Source organism: Notothenia rossii, assembly GCF_949606895.1.
Source record: "Notothenia rossii genome assembly, chromosome: 2".
Lineage (NCBI taxonomy): Eukaryota > Metazoa > Chordata > Actinopteri > Perciformes > Nototheniidae > Notothenia > Notothenia rossii.
Genome location: NC_136904.1, coordinates 93,984,091 through 94,001,580, shown reverse-complemented (window position 1 = coordinate 94,001,580; position 17,490 = coordinate 93,984,091). Strand labels below are relative to the sequence as shown.

Below are 17,490 nucleotides of genomic sequence, written 5' to 3'. Positions count from 1 at the left end.
TCCATGCATTTGTTACTTCAAGGCTGGATTATTGTAACTCCTTATTATCAGGGTGTACCAAGAAGTCAGTCAAGTCTCTTCAGCTGATTCAAAATGCTGCAGCTCGTGTACTAACCAGAGTTAGGAAAAGGGACCACATTACTCCTGTTCTGGCTGCCTTACACTGGCTCCCTATAGAACACAGGATAGAATTTAAAATTCTTCTTCTCGCCTACAAAGCCCTTAATGGGCAGGCGCCATCTTACCTTAAAGAACTCATTATACCCTATTGTCCTACTAGGGCATTGCGTTCCAAGAATGCAGGGTTGTTGGTTGTTCCTAGAGTCTCTAAAAGTACAATGGGAGCCAGAGCCTTTTCTTATCAAGCTCCACTTTTGTGGAATCAGCTTCCAGTTTGTGTTCGGACGGCAGACACCCTATCCGTTTTTAAGAGTGCGCTTAAGACCTTCCTTTTTGATAAAGCTTATAGTTAGGGCTGATTAGATTCAGCCCCTAGTTTTGCTGATATAGGCGTAGTTTGTCGGGGGACATCTTACTTCTCCCTTCTCTCTGTCTATACCTGTGTACTCTCATGTTCCGATTAACCCAGCTTCCCCACATTTCTTTCTTTTTGGTGTCTATATACGCCGGGATCCGGAGTCATGAATGATCCTGCGGTCCTGTGTCATGGATCGCGAGTCCTGGATCTTGAGTCGTGGCTGTGGTCCTGGATCATAAGTCCTGAATGGATATCCTCGTGGATTCATCTTCCTATTATACACACATGCATTTCCAAACATTTCGACTACCTATGTTGCAAATGTATTATCTTTTCAATTTACACACGGCATCTATTGCACGTCTGTCCGTCCTGGGAGAGGGATCCCTCCTCTGTTGCTCTCCCCGAGGTTTCTCCCATTTTTCCCTTTAAACTGTGGGTTTTCTCTGGAAGTTTTTCCTTGTACGATGTGAGGGTCTAAGGACAGAGGGTGTCGTATTGTCATACTGATATTCTGTACAAACTGTGAAGTCCACTGAGACAAATGTAACATTTGTGATATTAGGGCTATATAAATAAACATTGATTGATTGATACTAACTCCATTCCTGACTCTATGCTTTTGGCCCCTAAAAGAAATGTCCAGCGCCAGCTCCGGGTACTGGAAATGCACACACCTCACCTTCACCCAAGATGCTTCTACCAATGCCCCAGGCCGAACCAAGCGCTGATGGATCATCGTCTGATTACAGCCTGGGTCCATCAGAGCCTGGTGTGTACCCCCCTCCATACATACTGGTATACGATACGTCCCCTCGGGATTGGGCTGTCCGCACCGCCAGCAACCCCGCCCTGGCGTCTGAGGAGCCCCCTGTGGTGCCGGACGACCAGATGCATAGACTGGACTCTGAGAAGAGACAGAAAGAAGGGGGGAGTTAGTCGGGGGCTGCCGCTGTGATGTGTGTGCATGACGATGTGTGGGTGTGGGTGTGTGAGATGGGGAAAGAGTAGCAGGTGCTGCAGGGAATCTCCTCCTCGGGGCTGGGGTAGGTAGGCCCGCTGGAACGGCAGGTGGTCAGGACTCTTCTTTCACACCCCGCCGGGGAAGCGAGAGGTGATCCTCCGCGAGGACAATGGCTGCCTCCAAGCTGGCCGGGCGGTGGCACTGGACCCAATACGCCGTTGACGATGGCAGGTCGGCGCCAAACTGCTCCATCGCCACCTGCTCCACGACGTCCTCAGCGGAGAGCATCTCCGGCTGAAGCCAGCGTCAAGCCGAATCCAGGAGCTGCTGCGCGTAGGAGAAGGGGCGGCCAGCATCCTCGAATGGGAGGGCTCTGAACTGGCGGCGATGTCCCTCTGGTGTACTGCCCAGCCGGTCGGCTGTCATCTTTTGTAAGGCAATCAGCGGCAGCCGGAACGGGCTGGTCACTGGATCGACCTCCCGGTTGGCCGGACGCTGCAGCAGCTCCCACAGGAGAGCACCGTCCTCGCGCTGGACCGAGGCGAAAGTACTCATTTCTCAAAGTGGACATTTTTGGAAAAATATATATTATATCACTGGAGTATAATTAATGATGCATTCATTTTAATTTTGCAGCTGTTAAACAGTGAGAAACATGAATAACTTTTAATACTAGCAGAGAACTCCATCAATAATAGTTTATTAATAATGTGTACCTCCAAAATAAATGAGTAACTAATGTTTTGAAATAAATGTATTGAGTAAAAAGTACAATATGTGTTGCCAAAATGTAGAGGTATTAAGGAGCATACAATGAAAATACTCAAGTATAGTAAATGTACTTAGTTACTTTACACCACTGGTGAGAGCTGGGAGCATGAACTTTGTTAAATGGTTGTTTTTGTTTTTTTCTCCGTTGTGTATGGCATGTATCGCAGAGATACACTCGTAACAATGGACGCATGGACACTGAATTATGGACAGGGAACATTGAGACGTTCTCCGGCCACATTATCTTACAGCTATACACCAGACCAGCTGTACCAAAGGCAACTGAGGGTTGTAAAGCAAAGCTAACCCAGCTAGAACTCAAAACTGTTCCACCAACCAGCATGCTCTTTTCCACTCATGGAAAATAACACAATTGGAAGTAAGACTCAGGCTAACCCAGAACATGTAGAGATTGTTGTGCCCACATGTTTACAGAGATATGACTCCATTGTGTTCAACTGATCAAATTCTGCACTTGGCGTGTAAAACGCTGAATAATCCCTGAGCTCATTTGGGAAGAGAACTTCAATTTGTTGTGCAACCCTGTGTTGCAGAATGACCCTTGAACCCTTGAATCAAGTAACTGAATGATCCGTGGTATTACCCTTGATCCTACCCTCGGTTACAAAACTTTCAGGATTTATAAACAATTGCCTCTTTTGCCTCAACACATGTCTATAATCTGGTGTTTTCAGTCTTTATCAAATGCAGATATCCTTTATTACAAGTTTATTTCAACAAGACTATTGTTGTTATGTTTAGCTTAACATGTCACTCCAATGCTCATTTGCTTTCTCTCACGGTGTGTATTCTTGTGAGTAAAACACTGCTTTTATCCACCCATTGGAAACTAATAATTTCCACGTGAGCAGCAACAGGAGAGGATGAACGTTAAACGACATTTTAAGATATCTTTATTTTCTGGCTCCTGGTTTTTATATTATCTATGCACTGACAGCTTTGAGTGTTCCCTGTAGGAGCCCAGTGTCTCTTTTCCTTTACACCACAGATCCTTGTGTATCACGTTTAGTGGCCTGACTGTATTCAGGTTTCATTAATGCTTCCTTTAGGTATCTTTTTTGTTGGACACTATTTGGAAGAACAACATTAAACTTCCACCAGGAGCCTGAAATGATGACACATATGATAATTCAGTTTGTTCTTGATACCCCTATCTTCAGTTCATTCGGTGTGCTTTTGGACTCGGGGCTTATTCCTCACTAGACTCTTTTTCATGGACAAGACCATCTGTGGGTTTGATAAACCAAAGAAAACTTCAGATCACATAATTAAAAAAGCATGATTTTTATTAATTGAAGCATTTTAAGTATTCATAACATTGTTCAAACTGAGCCTACTGTGTACATGTAGTAAAGGGGTTATACATGAAATACCTTCCACAGATCAGAACATCACATATGTGCATATTACAGAAGAAATGCACATTAGCATCACTTACATCACAATTACTGCAACATACGTCAGTTCAACTTTGCTCGACAGAACAACTTCTTCAGGTGCTTAAAGATTTCTTTCACTTTCAGTCCATATATAACTGGATTAAAGAGGGGGTAATACAAGAAGGCCTGTAAAGTCATTATGGAATGTAAATCAGATCCAAGCTGGCCTATTACAACATCATATGAACACAAACAGGAGAAGCAGAATAAAACCACGAGGTGGGGTAAACAGGTCTGTGCAGCTTTTCTCCGGACATTTCTACCGCTTCGGTAGGATATGATCAGTATTCTGGTGTATGTGAAAAGTATGAAGAGCAAAGGTAAAAGGGCCATGCTGAACAGAACATACAGATCGTATAAAGTTATTATTTTGGAACTAATGCAAAAGAGTTTGTAAATTGAATGGTTACATATAAATGATTTTAAAGTAAAATGACAGAATTTGGTATTAACAATCAGAATAATTGAAACTGCAATCTCACACGCAGGCACAAGCCAGGCCAAACAGAGAATGACACTCACTGTAGTTGTTGTCATTATAGTATGATATTGCAGAGGCTTGCATATAGACACATATCTGTCATAGGCCATGGCTGACAACAGGAAGAAATCTGAAGCACACAAGAAGTAATACAAGAAAAATTGAATAAGACAGGCTGAATATGATATGACCGGTTTCTCAGACACAAAGTTACCTAACAACTTTGGGTACATAGCAGTGTTGTAAACAATGGAGTTCAGAAGCAACGCTGCAATAAAGAAGTACATAGGCTCATGGAGGTTCTTATGCTTCCATATAAGGCACATAATGGATGAACTAAAGAACATCGTTAGGATATATACAGCAAACATAATAGAAAAATACAAAAACCTGAATGTGCCCATTTCCACATACCCACTAAGAGCAATGTATGTTACATTTAAATCATCCTCCATGAAGAATCCAAATGTAAACATTCATACATGAGACAGGCAGGTTTTAAAACAGGTACACATGATTACAATAGAAAGAGAAGTCTTACCAGGAAGTCTCAATAACATATTGCCTGTTTGATTCATGAACAGATACCAAACCTTAAACTGCACCTCATGTGTGTTCATGCAGAGATGAGAACTGTTTCCCTCAGACTAAGTATTTGATCACATTTCCTCACCCTCCATGGATCTCATTAACTCTTCAAAGTTAGCATGTGAACAACTTCATCAAACTCTAGAGGCCTGAACCCAAAGGTGCCAAACTTTGTTTACATGGGTGTGAGTTCACTTCACTTCTTTGCATTGAGAACTATTGCAGGGTTGGTGCGAGGCCCTAATCATTGACCTCATGTGCACTTACTAAATAATACACTCTATGTCAAGTTCTTCTTCGGGTTACACTTTACACTTTCATTCAAATGCAGTTTGGAGTCCTAAAGGCAATGATAAACAACACAATGTTTGATGTTGATGATGCAGCAAACTCCGGAGGCCTGAACCCAAAGATAATGTTCCCTTTACTTACAAAAATACAATATTTAATTTATCCTCAGTCATTCCAAGAGTCTAGTTACAGTGGTTCAATAAATGCTCAGCTCGGGGTTTTCCAGGGGTGTAGTGCCATTTGTGCCGGAGAGCACCTGTGACGCATGCATGCACGCGCACGGTTGTCGGATGATCACCAACACAGAAAGATATGGACATAGGTTACTATGCAAAAGTATGCAAGTGTTTTTACTATCCTATCCATGTGAAAATGTTTTTAGGGGCTGGGGAAGACTTCATATATTGTAGGGGGGTCCATGGGGGGGCGGAGTTTATATATTGAAGTTAAATGGTTCGATCTGGTGCACATTAAGACACTAGATCTATGCATCTCTCTACACACATATGAAACAGAACTTTAAAGAGATTTTCTTTTTCATAATGGATATGTTACAAATCACTACCTTTTTAAACTGTATTCTTGGTTTACTGTCCTATAGTATTTCATACCTGTTTTTCATTTATTCTCTTATTTTTGTATAACTATAATGATCATATAAAGGTGTGCCTCGGAAATACTTGTTTACGTAAATGATAACCAAACAGTTTGAGACTGAGATAACTTAGACTAAAGTTAACTATCTAAACACTCAGAGCCCTTTACCTCACTGAGCGGATGTTATCTGACAGGAGGGCGCTCTCCACCTGGTTCTAGAAATAGCTCTTTATATCCGTTAGCATAGTTAGCTAACCAGATGCTAACAACAACAATCCCCAGTACCTGTGCGCTCTCTCTCTCTCTCTCTCTCTCGCTCGTGCACACACACAGAGCCGAGCTTGAATGAAACAAAGAGACCCATAAGCAGGGGTTAAGTTGGGATTTGATATGTGGGGGGGCTCTGTGTGGAGGTGCGACATTATCCGTATCAAATGCACACATTGATGCCACCGAAGGACACAATAAAAAAAGAAAGTACTACAAACAAACTGGAATTAATTTACTTCTCAAATTATTAATATATACACAATATATCATAACCAAATTCTGTGTTATTATGACCGATCATAACTGGGCTTTCAACTAAAGACACAGCCATGCAAAAACTGTGGCATGTGTACAGCTCCTTATGGGTAGTGTAATTTTAAAGTGCCGGAGCGGCGTTCCGGTGCGCTCCAGCAGAACTACACACCTGGGGTTTGTACAAATAAAATATGTTCCTGTTGATTTATTTTTTTCCCAAAGGCTTTGAAAATAACCAACATGAACCTACAGGAAGCAACAGGACCCAACAGGAACCATCAGGAACCTACAGGAACCAACAGGAACAATCAGGAACCAACAGGAGCCTACAGGAACCATCAGGAACCAACAGGAGCCTAAAAGAACCAACATGAGTCTACAGGAACCAACAGGAACCTACAGGAACCAACAGGAACCATCAGGAACTAACAGGAACCAACAAGAGCCTACGTGGAATCAACAGGAACCAACAGGAACCTACAGGAACCAACAGGAGCCTACAGGAGCCTACAGGAACCTAAAGGAACCATCAGGGACCTTCAGGAACCATCAGGAACCAACAGGAACCTACAGGAACCAACAGGAACCATCAGGAACCAACAAGAGCCTATGTGGAACCAAAAGGAACCTACAGGAACCAACAGGAGCCTACAGGAACCTACAGGAACCAACAGGAACCATCAGGAACCAACAGGAACCTACAGGAACCAACAGGAACCAACAAGAGCCTACGTGGAACCAACAGGAACCTACAGGAACCAACAGGAGCCAACAGGAGCCTACAGGAACCAACAGGAACCAACAGGAACCAACAGGAGCCTACAGGAACCAACAGGAGCCAACAGGAGCCTACAGGAACCAACAGGAACCTACAGGAACCAACAGGAACCAACAAGAGCCTACGTGGAACCAACAGGAACCTACAGGAACCAACAGGAGCCAACAGGAGCCTACAGGAACCAACAGGAACCAACAGGAGCCTACAGGAGCCTACTAGTGATGTGACGTTCGCAAACGATCCGATTCTTTTGAACGGCTATTTGGTAAAAACGAAGGGAACCGAGTCGTACTTGGTGAGAGCCTTTTTATCGTTGGTTCACTGCCTGCTATAAATCCACTCGCCTTTAAAGGAACTTGCTTTCTTGAATGCCAATTTGCCGTATAGATGATGGCATAACGCATGCTGCTTGAGTAGTAGTTTGGCTGCCTGAGAGATGTAGCAAGTTACTACTACGCCAGTGGCGGAAGCAAAACACGGCAAGAACGAAAGTGGGTAGGTCTGGGCACCAACGAACAAGAGACCGCCAGCTAGAAGCCTCTTTTATAGGGTGCCCCCTGGCGGTAATAGGCTTAGAAGAATATGCCTTACAACAGCATTTACTACTCATCCTGCTACAATCTACCCCCCCATTTGCATGGTCGCCCCGGCAATGTACAAATCAAGCCCAAGGTTAGCTAACCTAGGCCCAAGGTCTAAAGATGACAGACGCTGAGTCAGACACCTGACCAGGAGAGTTTTCAGCCACAGGCGCCAATTCTCCCAACGCTCTCGGGAGATGATGGACATTAGGATGCTGCCCAGCGGTTGACCTTGCTGTCCGTCGCAATGTCACTGCGCTAGAACCAGGGCAAATGGCTAGAGGGATAGACAAGCCGGAGGAACGCAATTCTGGCATGGCAGCGAGAGCTACCGAAGGACCGGCTTCAATGGAGGCTTCGTCAGATGGTGGAAGCAGCAACCAAGGGGTTTCTTGGGTCACCACAGTTGATCTGGTAGAAGGAGGATTCGGAGTTTCATTTCTTGAAACCCACAGGTCACAATCAAAGGAAAGCTCATCATCTGACTTTGGTGAGTCAGGAGGAATTGAGAGAGGGACAGGGACATCATCTGGAGAGTCTGTGCCAACCACAGCTTTCAACCGAGTGCGGTGGACCTGTTTGGTTTTGGTCAGGTCGTTTGCAGATGCAATCGTGTACACCGAACCTCCTTTTGGTGCTTTCACCACTATGTACTTGACAGAACTCCAAATACCCCTGATCTTATGGCGCCCTCTTCCACCACAATCTCGCAACCAAACTAACTGGCCCTCGTTCAATGGGACATCTTTGACATACTGGTCATGGCACCTCTTTCTGCGCTCTGCTGCAGTTTTTAACCTCTCTTGAGCTCCTTCAAAGGCAATTTGCAATTTTGCCTGATGCTCCTGAATCCACTCATGGACAGGACCACCGACTGGATCAGGGACTCTACCCAACAGAAAATCAACTGGGAGCCTTGGCTCTTGTCCAAACATCAACAAGAATGGAGTATCACCAGTTGACTGATGGGGAGTAGTGTTGTAAGAATACAGTAGTTGTGGCAAGCAGGAGTTCCAATCCCATTTCCGAGACACAGGCAGAGTACGCAGCAAGTTGTGAAGGGTTTGGTTGACCGTTCACATTGACTATTGCCCGCCGGACGGTAGGGAGTAGTGCGAGATTTTTCGATGTTATAGAGGCTGCAAAGTTGTTGGATAAGAACACTCTCAAAGTTTCGGCCTTGGTCTGAATGTTTACGGGCTGGGACACCAAACTTTGAAAACCATTCTGTGACCAGAACTTGAGCCACAGTGGAGGCTCGTTGATCACGGGTGGCAAAGGCCAAAGTGTACTTGCTAAAAATGTCTGTAATTACAAGGACAATTTCCAACCTACTATAGGTGGGTTCCAAGACAGTGAAGTCAATGGCTATAATTTCATTGGGTCTAGAAGCCAGCAAGTGTCCCATGGGAGCACGAGCCGCTGGTCGAGTGTCCTTGGCCAGCAGCTGCAGAACTGCTTCAGCCCCATCAGAGTGAAATATCTGGCGATAGAGGACCCCACTCCTCTCAACTAACCGGTCCTATTGGCGGAGCAGTACCAATACTTGCCGGGAGAACTGCTTCCTCTCATCATTGCTAGGACACTGCCTGCTTTTCCAGAACACCAAGAGTTCCTGAAGGACAGGGTCGGCTTGCTGAAGTGCCTCCATATCAGACTGTGTATGATGAGGCAAGGCTATGACAGCTGCTTGGGTTGCCTGTGCCACTGGCAAGGCTTGCCGTAAAGGCAAGGGGAGCGACGTGCTAGGGAGCATGGCTTCAAGATCTTGCACTCCTGGTGGGTGCTGACGGGACAGGGCATCAGCATTTCCATTACTTCTACCAGAGCGGTATTTAATCTCAAAGTCGAAAGACGCAAGTTGGGCTGCCCAACGTTGTTCAGTGGCTCCAAGCTTTGCCGTGGACAGGTGGCTAAGGGGATTGTTGTCAGTGAAGACAACACATTTATGACCAAGCACATATTCCCTGAATTTCTCAGTGATGGCCCACCTGAGCCCCAAGAACTCCAGCCTCATGGAGCTGTAGTTGGCAGAGTTGCGTTCAGTGGGCCTCAGACCTCTGCTGGCATAAGCTATGGGCCTGACCTTACCACCTGAGACAACACAGCTCCGAGGCATCCAAAGCTTTGTCTTAAGTGCCTCAAAGCTCCTATGACACTCTTCAGTCCGCCAGCTACAAGCCTCTGCCCCTTTATAGGGTGCCCCCTGGCGTTGATAGGCTTAGAAGAATATGCCTTACAACAGCATTTACTACTCATCGTGCTGTACTGAGAAAAATCTGACAAAGTTATGTCCAGCTTGTAACACATTTGTTCCAGCTGGTGCGGTAACACGAGCCCAGGTCTATAAAGCGCAAGGGCCAAAAGGTAATTCGGAGAATGTTGTTTTTTCGCTGCCTGTTGTTCCATTGTCTGTCTCTCTTAGTGAGTTGGTGAAGCAGCATCAGGAAGGTCTACAGCCTTTCCGTCTAGACATCGGACGTCTCAAAGATGTGATGGCTGATGCTTTGTCGAGAGCAGTGGCGGCGCCAGAGTATTTTTGTTGGGTAATCTGTGGTAGGGCTAACCCATACAGTGGTGGGGCTCAAGTCAGTATTTGCAATGTAATTACATTCACGCTATATCGCCCCCCTTGACAGTGAAACGCCACACGTGAGGTTTAGATTATTTCCCTGTCTCAATCCAAATGGAACTGTATGAAATAAAAAGGCACATTTGTCTTGTAGTAAAAAAAAAGGGCGACCTGGAGCCAATCCTGAAATGTAATCCAGCGTTATCAAACGGCGTGAGTGTGGAGGACATATGCAAGGCGGCATCTTGGTCAACGCCAGGCCCCTTCATTAAGTTTTATCTCTTGGACATGTCTGGCTCCTTTTCATCGTCTGTGCTTGCTGGGGCAACACAGGACTGGTGAGGAGGGGGAGGGGGGCTGTGGGTCAGTGGGCATCTGTACTGGTCAGGAGCGACAACAGCACCACAGTGGCATACATCAACAGTTCACTTTTCTTTATCTTCAGACAACCCTCAGATTATTTTGCACATTTGTACACAGAGCTACCAGACTTCTGATGTGCAATAACTGCCGTAGGGTTGTCGGTTCAAGTCCCCGCACAGATCTAAAAATGGAGTGTGGACTGCTACTGCTGGGAGAGGGCCCGCTCAATAGCTAAACTAGGATGGGTTAAGAGCAGAGACCACATTTCACTGTGTGTGCTTTTTAAATGTATTTGTGACCAATAAAGAGGTTTTGATCCTCCAATTACAAATATACAATACGTTGTGCAATATACCCTCCTACTGCCACTTTTATTAACATGGCGTACATGTCTGTCATATTGTTTTTGAACTATAGTGTTATTAATAACGTGTGCATACTTAGCCATTCTTTTCTTTCTTTCTTGACCTTACCTGCACGATCTGCTGTTCATGAACATTTCCACGATGCGGGACGAATAAAGGATTTTTGATTCTGATGCAAATGAGATCTTTATGAAGGCTGTTATGAGGCGTTCAGAACGAGTGTTTGCCATCAGCATCGTGAGGATGTGACAGGTACATTATATTTTAAGCTTTTAAACGATAGGCAGTCTGTGTGTGTAAGAAGCCTCACAGTATGCAGAGGAAGGATGCACAGTGAGGGACACTGAAGTGGAGACTTCTGAGGAGGAGAGGTGGATTGTAAAACTCAGACATGTGGTACACACTACAGGAGAATAGGGTAAACAATAAACTAACAGATATCACCATGGAAACCCCCCCCCCCCTTCATTACGGACATTAACACAGTTATCTTTTACATTACACGTTTTCTGACATGTCATGTTTAAATATGTTCATGAAGAGTTATTTAATGCTAACTTTTGAGGAGTTTGTTTACCTGTGTGTGTGTGTGTGTGTGTGTGTGTGTGTGTGTGTGTGTGTGTGTGTGTGTGTGTGTGTGTGTGTGTGTGTGTGTGTGTGTGTGTGTGTGGGTGTGGGTGTGTGTGTGTGTGTGTGTGTGTGTGTGTGTGTGTGTGTGTGTGTGTGTGTGTGTGTGTGTGTGTGTGTGTGTGTGTGTGTGTGTGTGTGTGTGTGTGTGTGTGTGTGTGTGTGTGTGTGTGTGTCAGACAAAGACAGTAAAACGTAATCCTTAATATGGATTTTGGATGTTTGAGTTGATTAAAGAAAACATCATTAAGTCCCACTTTATTATTAGTTATGTTAATTATTAGAACGTGTTACATCATATTATTTTGTATTTCTCTGTATATTATATAACCGTTTCTTATATTAAATTATCTTATAAAGTTGTTGTTAATGTGTTTGCTAACAGGCCAAAGTTTCTCTCCTCAGAGGACTAAGGAGAAACCTTTTTTGTTGACCGCCTCGGACTAATGACTGAGATAATCACCTCAGCTACTCAGCAGCTCAGGTGAGTGTGTGTTGTGTTTGTGACAACAGAACCCACCCCCCGGGACTCACTGTGACCACTGGGTCATAATTAGCTCTCTGTACATTGGCTGTAGTCCGGAGAGGGGGGGGGAGGGGCTTCTGTGGACACAGCTGTGATCTGAACACATTGCATTACTGAGAGGCCAACACATACACACACACACACACACACACACACACACACACACACACACACACACACACACACACACACACACACACACACACACACACACACACACACACACACACACACACACACACACACACACACACACACACACACACACACACAGTTACATGACTTTAGGTCATTTCTGATAACGATGTCACCACATCTTGACCTCTTTGACCTTAGAGTGTAAAAGTGAAGGCTCTTTATTGCTCATGTTGATGATATGTCAACTCATTTGGTTGGTGTGTGATCATTAACTAACACACATGTTATCGTGGGAAGGTCAACTTGAAGTTTTAGGGATGTTTGAGATGACCACACTTGGAAATGCTGTGCAGTGTTACAGACTAACTTCAATCAAAAACTGCTCCCACGGTGATCAAAGTGGACCTTTCTTTTAAAGCTCAGAGCTTTTCCTTTCTGACCGAGCTCTGATTTGAATTAAAGCACCAAACAAGAGGCATATAGAAAACTGCCTCGTGTTCTTCCTGTCTTTGGAACACCTTCTGGTCTCTTTAGGGCCACAGATACATGGTTTCTCTATGTTTACCAAAGGCTCAGGAACATTCAAGAAGATATTCTGCAGATTCATTGATCATCTTTAATCGAGGGGGCCCTAAAGACCCTCATTACATCAGCTTCTGTGGACACTGATGTCATCTGAATACATTGCATCATGTTACTGAGACACACACACACACACACACACACACACACACACACACACACACACGCACACACACACACACACACACACACACACAGGTGTTTGCCTCTCAGTAATATGATGTAACGTTTGCATCCTAGCAGCAGACAAACCTAAAGTGTCCAGCTTCTTCAGAGTGGGTCATTACAGGGGAGGGGGCTTCCTCTCATCATGTCAAAGCTCTCACTAACAAGCTGAGTCACACACGCTGTGTTTCTGTTCGTACTGCAAGTTGAATCTTAAAACGTAATTGTTGATGGTTGTTTCGGTTGTCTAACTATTCTCTTTAATAGTTGTCCTCATTATATTGAATGCTTTCAAGGTTATGGTGCTGATCTGAACAAAAGTATAACATATCTAAATGTTCCCACACTTTCAGGCATGGAGTCAGTTAGTCAATAATGATTCTGTATGAGTGTATTTATATTTACTGATGTTCTGAGAGTGTTGAATTCATTGAATATGTTATTCTTATGAGAGCTTTTAACAGCATTGATTAACATAGTGTATATGCTACGGATTATTCTCACTTCCATTATCCTTCAATGTGATGATGCTATATGCTGGCTGGGGCACGTTTAGCCTTTCTTTCAGGTCTTCCTCTCCTTTCCTTCACCGGTTGGTCTTTGAATGCATCTCTCTTTTTGCTTTAGGTGCAAACACAAACATTTGAAATCTGAGTGAAATTCTGTTTGAATAACTGAGAGATGCCAGGATTGTGGTGCATGTAGTTTATGAGAAGGTCTTAGTTTGTGTACATCACTTCTTCAGTTACTTGGAACTTATATTTCCTATTGTCAGGTCCAGCTGTGAACGTTAGCCGTTCACATGCATGCAGGTTATTGTGGTTTTTAGTATTGTATGTGTTGAATTAGGACATGTTGCATTTATATTCCCTCCTTTTATCCAGATACAGAAAGCCTGAGTAAGTCTGTGAACTCCTGTTTGAATCACTGAGACATGCCAGGTCTTTGCTGCATGTAGTGTATGTGGAGGTGAGATATTCCCAGCACAATATTGTCACGTACAACCCTAGGAGATTTTACAATTCACATGTATGCATGCAGGCTGATTCTGTATTCATATTAATATTGAGTAACATACGTTGTTTTATTGTTAGTACCTTGACACAGGTAGATAATCATACTGTATACATGTGTGTACTGCTTCTGCATGCAAGTATGTGTGCACATATATGTATTTAACATAAGGAAAGAATATATTCTCACTTATATTTGACTTCAAATGAGATTATATTGATTATTGTCTGCTTGTGACCTTTCCTTAAGTCTTGCTTCTCCTTTCTATAACTCTTGTTCTTTCTATGAATGTGTTCTCTGTTTAGGCCGACTTGCAAACATGAAGGAAGCAATGTGTACGAGTGTGAAATAATGTTTAAATCAATGCGAATGACCATGTTGGTGGTTCATGTGGTTTATGAGACTTTTTCCCTGCCCTTCATCTGTGTGCTTCTCTTCTCCAGCTACCTGAACTTAAATTCAATATTGTCAAGTACAAGTGTGAGGAAGGTTGTAATTCACATGCACTCAGGCTTATTGTGTTTTTGTATTACTGTGTGTGTTGAATTACGACATTTTCCTCTGAACATTTCCTTTATTGTGCATTTATATTCCCCCTTTCTTCACAGATACAGAGAGCCTGAATAAGTCTGAACTACTGTATGTGGAGGTGAGACTTTCCCAGATGTTATATTGAACATGCTCACATACAACTGTTGGAGATTGCATGCAGGCTGATTTTGTATAATATCTGACATGTAGCTAACAACATCTCATTAACAGTTCCTGTATTGTTCCTCTCTTTGGTGCAGACATGAGCAACAGCAGCCTGAACCCTCCCTACTTCCAGTTGACTCTGTTTGCAGACTTTGGGCCCCTCAGATACCTGTTCTTCATCTTGTGTCTGTTCACCTATGTGACTATAGTCTCTGCTAACATGGTCATTATTCAGGCAGTGCTCCTGGAGAAGTCTCTGCATCAGCCCATGTATATTTTCATCAGCTGTCTGTGTGTAAACTCTCTGTATGGCTCAGCTGGGTTCTTCCCCAGGTTCCTGCAGGACATCCTCTCTGACTCTCATTTGATCTCACGTTCATTATGCTTTATTCAGGTGTATGTTATTTACACCTATGCTTCCTGTGAGCTGACCATCCTCACCATCATGGCCTACGATAGATTCATTGCTATCTGTCAGCCCTTACACTACCACAGTAAAATGACCTTCAAATGGGTGCAGGTTCTTGTGCTCGTTGCTGTTTTCTACCCAGTGTGTGTTATTGGCTTCTGTCTCTATCTTACTGTTAAATTACCGCTGTGTGGAAATAAACTGAACCGGATTTTCTGCTCTAACTGGCCTGTGGTGCAGCTCTCCTGTGTGGACACCACTCTGAACAACATAGCTGGTCAGTTTCTCATGGTGACCAGCATCATCATCCCCATGTTCTTCGTCCTGTACACATATCTACGGATTCTGCTGGTCTGCAGCAGGAGATCGTCTGAATTCAGAGGAAAGGCTTTACAAACCTGCCTGCCTCACATCGTGTCCTTTTTGACCTACTCCATCTCTCTCTTCTGCGAGCTGTCTCTGACTCGATTTGAGGCTGATCAACTGAATCCAAGCATCGCAGTTATTTTGTCTTTAGCGTATCTGATCATTCCCCCCCTCAATAACCCTATAGTGTATGGCCTGGGTCTGCCTCAAATCAGAGGAGTCGTGTTAAGATTTCTGAAGAAGGGTCCTGCTGCTGAAATATAAAAGGAGTATGTTGACCATCAGTGGCGGCCGCCCCACCTCTTCCCACATACAAAAAAAAATATTAAAACAAATATTAAATTAAAAAATATATATTTAAAAATATATATATTTTAAAAATATATATATTTTTTATTTGTAATGAACAAGGTAAATATCATACAATTGGTATCAGTAAAATGTATAATCTACAATAACATCTTGTTTAAAATTGTGTTACGATGTCTAAAGTTACTGATAAGTCACATGTTTCCTGCCTGGCCTTGCCCTTGGCATTAGTTGATCATTACGGGGCGCTGCCCCCGAGCCAAACAGCAGCAACCAGCACGTTGCAAAAGTCTCAATAGTAAACTGTGCCGCCGAAACATAATTTCAGCCAATCAGCGCCGTCAAATATTTTGGTCACGAGGGCGCTCACTCGGCGCCCACGTTGCTTACGTGCGTTGACGTAAGTTGTTTTTTAGACAGCCTCCACTCGGAAAAACCTAGTCACAGCCCTCACGTGATATTGCGGTGCTCGAATATCCTATGCATTACGGTAGAGTAAAAAAAAAAGCAGAAGTCCCAATTTAAGGGGTCATGTCTCCCAAAAAAATGTTTTACTCACGATATCAACAGCCCCACCAAAAATATTTTCCACCAACCGCCACTGTTGACCATGTTAGATTGTGTTTCCTATCATAATTATTTAAAGGGATACATGATTAGATAGAGATCAACATAAAGCACAACAACAATATTGTATATGCTTGATTTAACTTGATTTGGCTTGAATTTCCCTCAAATGTTAAAATATCACTATTCTGTTAAATGTAATAGATTTAAAGTTAGAACACATTATGTGCTGCCTCTTCATGCATATTTAAGGTCAATATTCAAATGTATTTTTTTAACATATCCTCATAAAAAGTAGATTTGACAGGAATTCCGGTGTACTGTATGTTAGGCATTGTGATGTTACACCACATACTGTTGTTAATGTGTTTTAATATTTTGTTGTGAAGCATTCACCCTTTGTTACTATAATGACAATGTAATGATGATGTAATATATTCAATAAACAACAGTCTACAGCCATGAGAGTCCCTGCTTTTTCACCTTTACTGAAATGAAATGCTATTGTTAGCCATTTGGAACATGTTAGTTTAACCTTGAAGCATGCTCACATTATATACTTATCAGTGCAGCTGAGGATTATGGGAATTAATAAACTATCAAGCTTCTATGTTTGGCCCCCTGCCTTAACTTTAATGTTATACGTACAGTAAATTACAAAGATCTGCAGTTTTTGGTCCAAAACTATTTTTGCAAGGACATATTTTGTGAAATGTTAGTAAGATTGGTCACTTTCCATGCAGGTTTAGTATGAATTTGCTGTTTTTAAAAGAAAGTGGTTTGCATTAACAATTGTAATGTATCTATGATAGAAGTAGAATAAACACTAAATAACCAAATATAATATCACAAAAAGGGGGCCTGAAACCTGAAACCTGACATTCACTTTTAGGACCAAACTGACAGTTTTTCTTGTGGTCTTGGGTCAAAATGTTTATTTTCAAAGATATATTACCTTGCACGAAATTACGTATGGAAATTGCTTCTGTTGTCCCAGTTTTATTAATTTGATTAACAAGACAACTTTCAGGGATTTTCACTAACAGCTGGCCTACTCCAGATACAATGCACTTTTCAACAGCTCACCTCTGGCTGGCAGATGGCCATCACCAGTGGTCCAACCACATACACAACCCGATGGGCCCAAGCCCGTGCTACAAACGAAATATATACAAATGTAGAGTATTTACAAAACCCCTGAGCCGGCAGGACAGCCAGACGCTCTCTTCGGCCTCTGTAAGCTTAGGCGCAAGACGCTACCTAGAGCTTCACTGGCC

At 43.3% G+C, this 17,490-nt stretch overlaps 2 protein-coding genes across 2 annotated transcripts; one reads left to right on the top strand and one right to left on the bottom strand.

The window, feature by feature from the left end:
- Window positions 1-3,694: 3,694 nt before the first annotated feature.
- On the bottom strand, window positions 3,695-4,609 carry LOC307029770 (olfactory receptor-like protein OLF4; the record flags this gene model as incomplete). The annotated part of the gene is made up of 1 exon (XM_079665853.1): window positions 3,695-4,609. The coding sequence occupies one exon, from the start codon at window positions 4,607-4,609 to the stop codon at window positions 3,695-3,697; it is 915 nt and encodes a 304-aa protein (XP_079521979.1).
- Window positions 4,610-11,887: 7,278 nt separating this feature from the next.
- On the top strand, window positions 11,888-15,601 carry LOC307029769 (olfactory receptor 51L1-like; the record flags this gene model as incomplete). The annotated part of the gene is made up of 3 exons (XM_079665852.1): window positions 11,888-11,925; window positions 14,172-14,338; window positions 14,658-15,601. The coding sequence occupies 3 exons, from the start codon at window positions 11,888-11,890 to the stop codon at window positions 15,599-15,601; spliced, it is 1,149 nt and encodes a 382-aa protein (XP_079521978.1).
- Window positions 15,602-17,490: the final 1,889 nt, after the last annotated feature.